General features: G+C 65.6%; 1 protein-coding gene across 1 annotated transcript; it reads right to left on the reverse strand.

The window, feature by feature from the left end:
• Positions 1–2,372: 2,372 nt before the first annotated feature.
• On the reverse strand, positions 2,373–9,499 carry TH (tyrosine hydroxylase; the record flags this gene model as incomplete). Its single annotated transcript, XM_079708132.1, has 13 exons — positions 2,373–2,686; positions 3,586–3,719; positions 4,023–4,118; positions 4,313–4,369; positions 4,888–4,957; positions 5,084–5,219; positions 5,310–5,455; positions 5,836–5,886; positions 6,183–6,250; positions 6,474–6,562; positions 6,831–7,005; positions 7,813–8,004; positions 9,410–9,499. 13 exons carry the CDS (start codon positions 9,497–9,499, stop codon positions 2,527–2,529), a joined length of 1,464 nt encoding a protein of 487 aa, XP_079564258.1. The 3' UTR covers positions 2,373–2,526.
• Positions 9,500–13,543: the final 4,044 nt, after the last annotated feature.

Genomic DNA, 13,543 nt, shown 5'->3' on the forward strand with positions numbered 1-13,543 from the left:
GGTGGGGGCACGAGGACCTGGGGGACAGGCGGGGTTGAGGCCAGCGAGGGGGCACCCGGGACCCCCAGCCAATGCTCACCCCCAAACGCTCCAAAAGAGGAGCCCACGCCCTCCTGCCGCTCAGCAGAGCTTGGGCCTGGGGCCCCGACGCACCGGACCCCAGCGGGGCCGGCCCAGACCAAGGCTGACGCAGAGCCCGCAGGGACAGACCTGCTTGCTGACGGCCTCGAGTGCAGCTCGTCCCGAGGGCTGGGGGCTGCTGGTCCCTGCCAGCTTTATAGCCCCTGACCCCTCCACCTGGCCCATTAGAGCCTCAAGTGGGTGGCAGATGGCCGGGGGCTGAGGCTGCAATTTCTGGATCATTTCCCCGCTGCTGGGTCTGCAGGAACCTCTCCTTGGTCGTCAGCACCTCTTGGGGCTACGGGGTCATTAGAGTCTTAACGAGGGACCTAATGCTGAGCTGTCCCCGCTCACAGCTGGGGGCAAACGCCTCCACGGGAGCCGTGCCCCACCCGGCCTTGCTTGCGTCCCATCTTTCATGTTGGTCCGGGGAGCGTGGGCAAGAGAGAGGACCCCTGCCCGCTGTCCCTGGGGCTGCCCTCGGGGCCCCAGAGGTGGTCCAAGACCATGGGAGGGCAGTGAGGGAGCGTCTCCTTGGCCCCATCCTCACCCACCTCAGCACTGCAGCCCGCTGAGACCCCCAGCTCCCTGGGGTGCTGCCGAGTGGGCTGAACTCAGGGACCTGCAGCCATGAGGCCTCTGAGGCTGGCCCCTGTTCCTCATCTTCAATGTAGGGGCCACAGGACGCGTGGGTGGGGCCCCGCCACACCCCGCCGAGGCGGCCTCTCGGCCCCCAGCCCTCTTCCTAGAGCCCTGCCCATCCCCCCCACGCTGACCCCTTTCAGACCGGCCCCTCAGCCCCACTGCATCCTTTGGCTGTCATTTGCGCCGAGCCCCTGTGGTGCCCCCAGCCCCCTGGACAGGCCCCTGGAGGGAGGCCCGGACCCTAGCAGCCCCCCACACCGAGGAAGGGGCTGGACCCTGACTTCCCAGGGCGTCATGATGTCTGGAGGGCCCTCTGCAGCCAGGGGAGATCTGGAGGCCTCTTAGAGAGGGGTGTGCAAGGCGAAAGGCTGGATGACGGAAGTCCCCGGTGGGAGGGCAGAGCCCAGGGCCCAGGAGGGCAGGAGGGAAATGAGGCCGGCCATTAGCCCTTCCCCAGGGTCTCAGTGGGGCTCACAACCATCAAAAGTGGCTCCCTTTGATGCCTCACAGGCTAAAGGGACACAGGTACAGGAGGGCTAGTCACAGACAAGGTGCTTGAGGTGCAACTGATGGAAGGACAGACCACCAGGGACGGCTGGGACGGAAGGCTCTGCCCAGGAGGGTCTTGACAGATGAGTCGGAGTTTACCAGGATTAACATCCTAAGAGCTTAGAGCCAGGGTCCTGTTGGTGGGAGGCGGAGGTAGGGGGAACCAAAGGGAAAGAGCAGGGCCTGGAAGATGGGCTGGTGTCTACCTCCTGCAGGAAGTAAGGAGCCAGCCACCTCCCAGGAAGCCCCAGGCTGCTTGCTCCGAGGGCCAGGGCCAGGATGGGAAAGGGGACACCCTGGGCTGGGCCAAACCTGGAGGATTCTGGGGGCTCTAACTGGAGGGCCAGGTCCAGACCTGTCGAGTAAACAAAGCCCGGAATCCAGCCCCCCGCCCACTTTGCTGGGGAGACTGAGGCCCAGAGAGGTTACCTAGGGGCCAGCTCAGCTGAACGCTCCATCAGCACGCATTGTGGGGGTGGGGGTGCGTTCCCAGGTCCTGCTCTGGGTGGGGTGGGGTACGGGGATCAGAGGCAGCTATGCCTTGGACGTCCCCCGTTCCTCTGCTTGCTCTCACAGGCTGGCCCCTGGAGTCCCGTCTTCCTCCTAGTGGGGCCATCGGGCTTGTGGGGAGGGCCCAGCCTGCAGCCCTGCCTAGGAGACCACGGCTGTGAGCCCTGCCCCCGCAAACCCAGGCCAGGCCCCCACCTCCACGCTGCCACCCTACAGAGATGGGACAGCTCAGCCAGGACGCCCTCAGCCCTCTGGAGCTGCCGGTGGCTCAGCACAGGCTGGGTCCCCTGGGCGAGCAGGTGACCCGGGGCTGCCTGGAGGAGGGGGCAGGCAGTGGATGAGCCTCTGAGCAGGGATGAGGCAGAATGTGAGGGGCGCAGGGCTGCGGGCTGGGCCTGGTACAGACACAGACACAGACAGAGGAGCCAGCCAGGTAGGCACCCAGAGGGGTTCTTTCTTTTATTGAGAATGGGAGCAGGTGGCACACGGCACATGGGCAGCACACGGCACACAGTCACCTGCAGGCGGAGCTGGCAAGCGGTGGGCGTAGCAGCAGGGTGCCCTCCAGCAGGGGGATCTCTGGCGGGCTCTCGGGGTGCCCTGTGAGCCAGCCCTTCACGTGGGCGGGGGCCAGGACCGGCAGGGGGAAGGCCAGGAGACCTGGGGCCAGCCTATGGGGGCCTGCGGGGTGGCGCCCCGCGTCTAGCTGATGGCGCTCAGGGCGTGGGTGAGGACGTGCAGCTCGTCCCGGACACCATCCAGGGCGCGTCGGATGGCATGGGGACTGTCCAGCACATCGATGGCCAGCGTGTATGGGTCGAACTTCACGGAGAAGGGGCGCTGGATGCGGGAGGCGTAGCTCCTGGTAGGGGAGCCGGCAGGGACCCTCAGTCACCCAGTGGGGGGGAGCCGGAGGGCTGGGGCCCGGGTCTCTGTCACAGCAGGCTCAGAGCTCCCAGGACTTTTCTGAGCCGCCTGGGCCCCCAGAGCTCATTCTGTACAACCAGCCGGACAAAATGGGGGACTGAGGCCTCCTCCAAGGGCTGGGGGCTGTTTACGGCAGGGAGGGACGGGCCTTTCCAAGCGAGCCTCTGCAAGGCACTCCACCCCTTCCTGCTCCTTCCCGAGGCCCCGCTCAGCCAGGCCTCCTCCCTCAGGATGATTTCCAGACCGTGCGCCCTGCAGGGTCCATTGCATCCCTGTCCTTAAGCTTGTGTGGGGGATCCAACCCCCTCCTGCCACCACCCCCCCACCCCCGCCACTGCAGGCACATAGATCCTGGGCCTCAATCTCCCCGGTGACAACAGGAGCCAGGCTGGAAAAGAGGCCCCTTCCGAGGGCAAACAGGAGGGCCGTGTCGGGCTCTGCCCTCCTCCCCTGGGGAATGCTGGTCACTGCACCTCCAGCCCTGGAAACTCCCCGCTACCCCCACGCTCCCCACCTGGCCCTCAGTTACCCCGGCCCCTGTCCTCTGTCCCCACCGCGGCCCCAGCTGCTCAGAGGGCAGGGGACTGGGAAGGACCCCACACATCCGTCTTACAAAGTCAAACTTCACCTCCTCAGAGCCTGGCCTTGTCCTGGCCTTGACGTGGCCACCAGCCCCGCAGGTCTCCCCACCCCAGACTTTTTGGGGGTCCTGCTGCGGGAGGGGTGCTGTAACCGAGGTGTGCACAGTTTTCTCCACTGTGAAATGGGTTCACAGGCCCAGCCTGCTGGCTGGCTCTCCCAGTTTGGGGGGCACAGTGGGGGGTCTCGGCCTACCTGAGCTTGTCCTTGGCATCGCTGAAACTCTCAGACACGAAGTAGACTGGCTGATAAGTCTGGTCCTGGTAGGGCTGCACGGCCGCTGCGTCGGGGTCAAAGGCCCGGATCTCGGGCCCCTCAGACAAGGAATGCTGGCGGGAGCCCAGGATTGGGGGGGGTGGGGATCTCAGGGTCCTGAGGGAATTGGAGCCCCTTGGCCTGACTCCACGGTGGGCTCTGGGTGTGGATTCATACCCGCCCCTCTCCACTGGGGGTCCTCCCGAGGCCTGGGGACAGTGTGAGTGGGACGGGGCAGGGACAAGTTTTCTTGGCCCCCCTAAAAGGGCAGCCCCAGCCTCCTGGGGGGCCCGAATCCAGAAGGCACGGCCAAGGTCGCCCTCCCCGTGGGGACCCGGGCTCCAGCCCCTTCCTGGGAGGGGCGGGGAGCGTCTCACCAGGAGCTCCCCATAGGAGGACAGCAGCCCCGCTCCGTAGGCCTTCACCTCGCCGTTCTGTTTGCACAGCCCAAACTCCACGGTGAACCAGTACAGCTGGTGGGGGCAGTTGGCAGGGTCAGCCGAGAGGTACCACAGCACAGCATTCCCCACTGACCATGGCCCCAGGCACCCACCACCCAGGCAGAGGCGAGCCAAGCTCCGGGCGGTCACGGCGTGAGAAGCGGAGGCCTGAGCCTGGACAGGAGGGCCCAGCCTGGACCCAGCGTCCTGCAGGGGAAAGAACTCACCGTGGACAGCTTCTCAATTTCTTCGTCTGATGCCCCCAGGGATGCGAGGCCGATATCCTGTGGGGGAGGGAGAGCTGAGGGGGGAGAGGCTCAGCCCACCATGGCTTGGGCGCCTGTGTGAGGGGAGGGTGCTGGGGCTGTCTTCAGCCCCTCCAGGGGTCTCCTGGACACTGCCGGGGTACAGAGACCCTCCCAGGGTGCAGGGACCCTCCTGGGATGCAGGCACACTCCCAGGATCCATCAAGGGCCCAGGACCGCTCTCTGCCGTTCCTGGGAGAGCCAGCAGGTGGCAGCACAAGCCGCGGCACTCTGCCCCCAGCTTGTCCTCTGGGCACGGTGATCTGCTGACTCTCAGGACGGGATTCTTCCCCATCTTTGTTCTAAGGTGGTCTTCCCAGAAAGGCCCGCCCGCCCCTCTCTTCCAGGACGATGCAGTCTCTCTGAAGTCTCATGACCCAGGTGTGGGCGGCGTCCACACAGCCTGGGTGTGGGGAGGGGCAGGCAGCACCCGTCGCTGCAGGTGCCACCCCCAGCCCCTCGGCTGATGCCCAGCTCCTGAGGCCTCGAGGACACACCTGGGAGAACTGGGCGAAGGTCCGGTCAGCCAGCATGGGCACGTGCCCCAGCAGCTCGTGGCAGCAGTCCCTGTGTTGGGGGCGGACAGCGGGTGGGGCTGGGGGCCAGTGCCGCAGCCTGACCCCCTCCCCCAGCAGCACGCACCGGCCCCTGTCCTCCGCAGGCCCCCCGCGGCGGGCTGGGCTGGGCACTCACGGCTCGGGGGAGTGCATGGGTGAGGAGGCATGGCGGATGTACTGGGTGCACTGGAACACGCGGAAGGCCAGGCTGGCCAGGAAGTCCCGGGCGGACAGCAGGCCGGCCACGGGCCGCAGCTGGAAGCCGGTCCGCTCTGCAAGGGCAGCGGGTGGGCGGTCAGCGCGGGTGGGGCCTCCGGCTGGCCACCTCAGGCCCTCCCGCCGGGGCCTCCACAGCGTCGCACCCTTCAGGAAGCGGGAGACGTCCTCCAGCTGGGGGATGCTGTCCTCCCGGTACCCGCAGAAGTGCTCCAGCAGCTCGAAAGCCTCCAGGTGTTCCCGGCACGCGTGGGTGGCGTAGAGGCCCCGCAGCGTGGTATAGACCTCTTTCCTGCGGGCGGGGGGGAGGCTCAGGCTGGCCGGGTGCCCCCCAGTCCCAACCTGGACCCCCACCGCCTGCTCCAGACCCCTCCCCGCATCCAGCAGCCCCTCCCGTGGGCGCTCTGCTCTGCCCCCTGCAGACCCCAGGCAGCCTCACACCGCAGGCCTCTCACTGGCCCCAAAGACACTGGCCACTGGGAGTGGATGTCTCCCACCTGCAGCTTTGGGGGGTTTCAGGGCACTATGGGAGGCCTCGGGAAGTCCCTCCTCCACCCGGACTTAGTCTGTCCTCTGGAGGCCACTACTCTTCATGCAGGGATTCTGGGGGTCTTCCCGGGCCCCCCTCATTCCCCACCCCGCCCCTCCCCAGCTGCCATCACGGGGTCTCACCAGGTGGCAGTCTCCTCGGCCGTGTACTCCACGTGGGGAATAGGGTCGCCTCTGGGGAGGGGGTCAGCAGTTAGTCCAGGCCCCCTTGGGGAGGGTGTGTGGGGGGCGGACAGGAAGGACCTGGGCTGAGCAACCCTGGCTGTGTGGCCGCAGCAAGTTGCTTAACTGCTCTGTGCCTCCGTTTCTTCGGCTGTGACTTGGGGACCCCGAATCAATGACCATGGTGACAGTGAAGGTGATGGCATTGGTGACAAAGACATCCCTCCCTTCCCCCCGCCCAGGTCTAGTGTGAGGCTGCAGGACGGGGTCTGGGTCTCAGAGAATGAGGTCCCAAGGGGAGTCCTTACTGCTTGTACTGGAAGGCAATCTCAGCAATCAGCTTCCTGCGCTGGCGGTACACCTGGTCCGAGAAGCCCTGACGGCAGAGTGGACGCCATCAGCCGCCGCGGCCCGCCAGCCCTCCCCACGCCTCCAGCCCGGACGTGGCCTGTGATACCGGCGGGCGCCTGGCAGCTGCACCCAGCCAGACCTCAGGGTTCCACCAGGAGCCGGCGGCAAACAGACACCCCGTCCCAAGCCGGGGTGCACGCCCACTGCCCCAGCCAAGAGTACAGGGACAGGTCGGGGCCCCGGCTCACCGGATGGTCCAAGTCCAGGTCAGGGTCAAACTTGGTGACCAGGTGGTGACACTTGTCCAGCTCAGAAACTTTCCTTGGGAACCAGAGGACTTCACGCAGGAAGGAGAGTAGAAGGACCGGATTGGGTGTCGGGCTGTGGTAGGAGGGCCCCCCTGGAAGCAGCCTCCCGCTTGCAACCGGGGGGCTGGAGGTGACCCAGGCCCGGACACAGACGAGGAGGATGGGGGAGGGCCGGAGCCAGCAGGGGGGGAGCCCCCAGGCCGTGCACGCGGTCACTGGGGTTCCCCTGTGGGACCCCTTGCACCCCGATGTCTCGAGGTCATGTGGTCGCCCTCAAGGGCATAGGGGCAGCCTCACCCTTGCTCTCCCCGGCGCCCCGCACATCTTCGGCCACGCGGCGGAGGGAGCTGAGCAGGGTGGGCAGGGCAGCGCTGGGTACCTCACAGCGTACGAAGTACTCCAGGTGCGGGCCCCCTGCCCGCGGCTTCTGGGCGGGCCGGGTCTCCAGATGGTGGATTTGGGCTTCAAATGTCTTAGGAGCAAACGCAGGGAGAAAGAGGGAGGGAGAGATGGAGAGACAGAGACAGACAGAGGGGGGAGGCAAGGGAGCTGGGAAGCAGGCACCGGAGTCGGCCCGCCATGCCCTGCCCTGCCCTGCCCTGCCCTGGATGCCGGCAGCCAGCAGCCCACAAGACCGCTTTCCAGACTCAGGCCCACTGCTAGCTGCCTGGGTAGGTTTCAGCTGGGAAAATGGCTCTTGTCTAGTTGGTCTAACAGGGGTTGTCACAGGGTCCCCCAGACCCAGTGTTTCGGGTGGGGCCTTCTCCCAGGCAGCCTGATTTCCATCCCTGGTGGCCTCGTCCGAGACCTCTAGACACCCGGGGCTGGGGGTGGGCCCTGATCCCACTGTGGGCAGGTCGGGAGGCTCAGGCCCCCACCAGGCAACACTGAGCGCGGCGGGAAGGGGTGGGTGCGCTCCCCTGCCAGCTCCCATCACCCAGCAACGAGGGAGCCTGTCTTCACAGCCCTCGGGCCACACGGGCATCAGCCATCGCGGGAGCTTGAGAGGAGTCGGCTGTAATGTCATTTGGGTACGTGTGCCAGGATCCAGCAGCTAACGCCATCAGCTGTCACATGAGCCCAGCCCCGCCAGGGCCAGGCGGGCATGGGGGGCCCTGCGTCCCCGGCTGCCCTGGGGGATCCACACCCACCTGCCCCCAGGGTGAGGTGCTGGGCACGGGGGAGGGCAGGGGGCCGGGCTCAGGGAGCTCCTGAGAACAGAAGGGTGAGGTAAGGGGCTGTGAGCCCCCTCCCCACGTGGCCCCCAATGCTCGCTCACCTCAAACACCTTCACAGCCCGGGACAGTGCAGGGGGCTTGGTGGCCCGCAGGGTGAAGAGGAGATTCAGCACGGCCTTCCCGTCCCGTCCCCCCAGGGCCTCGCCCGGCTCCGCGGCGGCGGCCTCCGCCTTCTGTCGCTCGTTGCGGGCGTCCTGGATGAGGCTCTGCCGCCTCCCCACGAAGCGTGGGGACTGTGGGGACAGATGCGCCAGCTCCCCCTGCCTTCAGCCGGACCCACAGAACCTGGGACCCAGCTCCAGCGTCGCGCCTGCCGGGGGCCGCAGCGGGGGGGCAGGGAGGGCGCTGGGAGCCACAGCTGAGGGTGGCCTGTGCCCCCAGGCCACATCTAACCGGGTTAGGTGACAGGAGGGCTGAGTCGGGAGCTGCCCTGCTGCCCCCGGGCTGGGCAGGGCCAGGGGACATGGTGTCTGGCCCCATGGAGTGACCTCTCCTCACGGCCCCATGCCCAGCCCTGCCTCACAGCCCAGGGGCCCTGGCCACACCTTGTCCACAGCCAGTCCCGAGACCATGAGCCCCCGGGGTCAGTGTGTCTGCCCCGCCCCCCGCCCCACCCCCCGGCCTGAGTAGAGAAGAAGCCCCCTGTCTGGGGCTCATCATTTGCAGCTGAACTTCCAAGAAGCTTCTGGGGCTCTTGGGTCTTGGAACACGGCAGGGGGCCGCGGGGGAGCCCTCCCCAGATCTCGCCTCTACGGTGGGCGGTGTAGACAGAGGAACAAGGGGCCTGGGGTGGGCACTCTCTACCCCACAGCCAGTCCCCTGAGATAGTGCCTGCAAAGTAAATGTCTAGAACCCAGCCCATGTTTTCAGGAAAGCTCTATAAACAAGAGCCAGTTTAAACCTGCAGGGAGCTGATTATTCCAGGCTGTCCCCGAGGACGAACTGGAGACCCCTCTTCCAGGCCAAGAAGCCCCCAGTTTTCCAGTCTCAGAGAGGGGGTGGCCCAGCGGGTCTTCCCAGCACAGCCTCCTTTGAACTTGGGGGCTCCCAAGTGGGGGGCCAGGCCTTGGGGGCCATCCCTGGTGGTCAGGGAGGCCCAGGATTGCTGGGCAGGGGAACAGGGGAGGTGGGTTTCAAGACAGGAGATCCCACGTGGGACACGGACTGCATGGCAGGTGGATGGGTGAATGATGGATGGGCAGCTGGACGGATGGACGGATGGATGGTGGATGGACAGGCAGATGGTGGGTGGTGAATGGACAGGTGGATGGGCGGGTGGATGGGCGGGTGATGGATGGGAATCACCCTGGAGCTCAGACCTCCCTACAGCTCAGCAGAACTGGGGCCTGCACCCCTGTTTGCCCAGTGCCCCCCACCACCTTGAGCTGCTGCAGGGCCTGGGACACTGTTGCACACACACTGGGTCCAGCAGGACCCACCCACAGAGATTCAAACACCCGGGCGCAGAGGTTGCCCACGGAGTCCGGGCAGGGGAGGTGCTTGCAGCCAGGACTGGACGCCAGGCCTGGGTCCAGGGCATCCATGTGGACCCTGATCCTGGAGCCTCCCACCAGCCTTCAGGGGACACCCCTGGGCTTCTGGTTCGTTCCGGCCCGTGGGCACCAGCCTGCCTCTTACCATGATGGCCTCGGCCTGCTTGGCGTCCAGCTCGGAGACGGCCCTGCGGAAGCCCTTGGCCTGCGGCGAGGCAGCGTTGGGGGTGGGCATGATGCCGGCGAGGTCCGGGCTCCGTCTCCACAGCCCTCTGCCGGGCGGCCTCTTATAGGCTGAGCTGACGTCAAAGCCCCTCTGGGTCCTCCACCTCCCACCTCCTCTGCGTCCCCCTCCTGCTGCCGCCTGAGGGAGGTGGGGTGGGCAAGGAGCACGGAGACGCAGGAGAAAGGGCTCCTGTCCCATTAAATCTAATTGCATCCACCGTCACAGGCACCCAGGCAGGCGGCCGGCCCTTCCTCTGAATCATCCGGGCTCCGGCAGGCGTGCTCCGCAGGGCTGGGTGCAGCTGGGCCCCTCGGCCCACACAAAGGCGGGTGATGGGCGGGTACACGGGGAGGTGGAGTTCTGGACACCCCACCGTGTTCGTTACACAAAACCCTGACCTTTGGTGGCCATTGGTCCAGAAAGCCAGGCTCAGACCTCAGGTGTCAGGAGGCAATTCGCTTTTCCAGAAGATTCTTCACTTCACCAAATGTCCCAACAGGGTCCCGAGGCATGTTCCTGTTAGATGTCCTCAGAGGGAACGTTATCTACCCCCCACCCCACCACCACCAGGCACATCCAGCAGGGCCCAGAATGTTCCAGAAGGGCCCATCCTCCAGTGTGCAGGAGAATGAGGGATGTGGGGGTCAGGGAAGTCTCTAACAATTGTCCCACTCACACCTGCATGGCCGTCTCTCCCCCTCTCCTGGCCCGCCCCTATCCCCCAGCGTCCCCCAAGGCTCCCTGACCACTTATCGCTGGGGGGTCACCACCTCGGGGATGCACCCATCCCTGAGCACTGAGGCCCAGTCCCTGTGGCCCAACCCTTTTCACGTGGTCCCTGGCATCATGCGGGTCCCGGGACAACCCCAGCCCAGAGTTTCTCCTGAGTTCCATGCACGATGTTCCTCTGGTGGCGCCCCCACCCCGGCGACCAGGGGCCCGGAGGGGACCCCCCCGCTTTGGCACCAGGCAGACGTGAGTCCTGCCCTGTCTACCTCGCCCCGTGGCCCATCCCCGTGTCCAGGCACAGCTTTGGGAAAGGTGTGAGGCCCCCGGCAGCTCCAGCTGGTCACCATGTTGTCTCAGGCCACCTCCCCGGCAGCCCTCATGCCCCAAAGAAGCAGCCACCCTTCATCACAGCGCCCATCCGCACCCCTCTCCTCCTGGACCTTCCCCAAATGTGGTCTGACCATGCCATTCCCGTGCTCCACAATCCTCTGTGGCTCCCCGCTGCTCTCTGGAAGCAGCCACCCTTCATCACAGCGCCCATCCGCACCCCTCTCCTCCTGGACCTTCCCCAAATGTGGTCTGACCATGCCATTCCCGTGCTCCACAATCCTCTGTGGCTCCCCGCTGCTCTCTGGAAGCAGCCACCCTTCATCACAGCGCCCATCCGCACCCCTCTCCTCCTGGACCTTCCCCAAATGTGGTCTGACCATGCCATTCCCGTGCTCCACAATCCTCTGTGGCTCCCCACTGCTCTCTGGAAGCAGCCTGAGTGACCCCACCCCTCACCCACCCCTATTGATCTCACCCCCAACCATCCCCATTTCCTGCTAAAGGAGGGTTTGGACTTCACGACACCCAGTTTGAAATACTGCCCCTCACCCTTTTCTTCTCCTGGCGAACTCCTATGCATCCCACAAAACCAGCTCAGCTACCATTCACTCTGCAATGCCTACCCCTTCTTGCCCTTGATATTAACCTCCCCCTCCTCTGCTCTCTGAAAGCAGGAACCTGCTGGCTTGGCCTACGGCTGCGTCCCCGTGCCTGGCTTGTCTCATCTCCTAGACTCTGGGCTCCTGGAAAACATGTCTCAGTGGCCCCTGCCCCCAGGGCCCAGCCCAGAGGAGGTTCCACAGGGCTGTGAGCCCTAAATGGTGCTAAAAGGATCTGCCCAAGACCCCAGTGGGAAAGGCGGGGCTGGCTCTGCCCTTGTGGGCTGACGTGGAGGGCGGTGGGCTTCCACTGCCCCAGGCCGCATCTGCCCTGCCCGAGTGCCCAATGGTCTCCAGGGGTGGCCAGCCTCCATGCCCAGCATCAGGCCTGCTGCAGCCCTGGACAGGTTCCCTGCTCCCCCTGGAAGCCCCCTGGGGCTCTCATGTGTCTCCTTCTGGGAGGACTGCTGGACACCCCTTGGTGACATGGGTCCAGCCCTTCGGTGGCCGGCTCATGTGCTCAGAGGGGGCCCCCTGCAGGGGGGTGACATATCCACTAAATACTGCATAGGAGGAGCACAGGCCTCCACCACTGGCTGTGGATTTAACCTTTCGGCAAATATCTCCGCTGATAACAAATATTGTTTCTAATCCCTTTGCTTCCCTGAGCCGGTGCCTGCGTGGAAGCTGTGTGGAGCCAGCTTTCTGAGTCTGCCCTGGGGCCAGGCGACCCCCAAGTGAGACCCCAGGCAGGAGCTGAAGGCGGGAAGCTGGTGGACACGCTTCAGTGAGCAGTGCGGCCCCCTCCTGACCACACGTCCATCTGCCCATCCATCCTAGGAAGACTTTCCCACACCCCTGCCCCTCCAGGGCTGGCTGGACTGGGCCCAACTCTGGGGCCCCCAGAGCACAGAAGTGCTCCCTTTTCCTTTAGCCGTGCCCCCCTCACTGTGTGTTGCACCCTCTTCCACCCCAGTTGGTGAGGGGACCCAGGGCGCCCCAAGCCCGCTAACGTCCTTTCCCCTGGTTCTGCGCCTTGCTCTCCTTCCCGCCGAGGGTCCCCTCTGACCTGGGCCTCCCAGGTGATCGCAGTGTCTGCCTTCAGACGGGCTTCATAGACCCATTCCACAGATGGGAAGACTGAGGTGAGTGGTTCCTCTGGGTCACGCAGCGAGTTTTGAGCCCAGGTTTCCCATCTCCTGAGACATGGCTCTTTCAAGGACACAGTGGTGTCCATCCCAGGGGCTGAGGGGGCTCAGGGCCCCAGGCCCCAAGGGGAGAAATCTAACAAACCCATGCCAGGCAGGCAGACACCCCCGAGGAGGGCAGGGCTGGAAGGGGACCCACGGGGGAAGGTCAGGCATGAGAGAGCCCTGTGGCCTGGACACAGTCCACAGGGCAGGAGGGGCCGGGCACGGAGGTGGGAGGACAAGGGATGTGGCGTGAGGCCAGGGTTCCGGCAGCCCCTGCCGTGCTTCCACCTACTCTGGGCCTCAGCCCTCGCTGCCCGCACCCCTCCCCTGGGCAGTCCTCTCTGCCACAGTCACACTGAGTAATTACAGCCGCCTTGCCAGGCAATTAGGAGGTGCTGAGCTGGAGTGTTTTCTCTCTCAACAAGCGGGGCCCCCAGAGGATGTAATAGCCCGTAATGACAGTGTGCCCGCTCCTGGCATCAAGCCGGCGCCTGGCATGGGGCAGGGGCAGGGTGAGCAGCATTCACCGCCCACCCCCCCACCCCCCCGCTTCATGACCACAGGGCCGTTCTGAGGCCTCAGGCTGCTCCCCCAGGTGCCGGCCTCTCCCGCCATGGGACCCCCAGCCCCTGCTATCCTCCCCAAACCCCCTCAAGAGGGTTGCTGAGCAGGGCGCTGCTCCATCCCGGGGCTCTGCAGGGCCCCACCATCAAAAACTATGAGCAAACAGTCAGGGAAAGCGCTCCTGGCAATCCAGGGGTCAAAGGTCATGTCCGAGGGTGGTCTCTGTGCACGGGCATCGTGTGTGTCCTGGGAAAGGCACACATCTGTGTGACACACACAGACACGACACACACCTCCGAGGACTCGGGGCACTCAGGGTGTCACGCTGCCTGGGCTGCCTCCGGGCCCCTGTGGTCCCAGGGGCGGCTGGGGACAGCAAGGGCTGCATCCCACCCCTTCTGCCTGGGGCAGCTACACGGGTCCCGCAGAGCACACGACCCGGGGATCAGGGACAGAGGTCCTGCCTGAGCCGCCCACCTCCAGCCTCGCCCAGCCTGGGCCCCAGTCCTCTTCCAGCCGGACCCCGTGCTTGGGGACAGGCAGGGAAGAAGCTGCCCAGCTCCCTTCAGACTCGGAGAAGCAGATCCATGATATCCTGACACACAGGCCTGTCCGAGCTGAAATGTCAGACCAATTAG

This window comes from Hyperoodon ampullatus (assembly GCF_949752795.1).
Source record: "Hyperoodon ampullatus genome assembly, chromosome: 7".
In the NCBI taxonomy this organism is placed as follows: Eukaryota; Metazoa; Chordata; class Mammalia; order Artiodactyla; family Ziphiidae; genus Hyperoodon; species Hyperoodon ampullatus.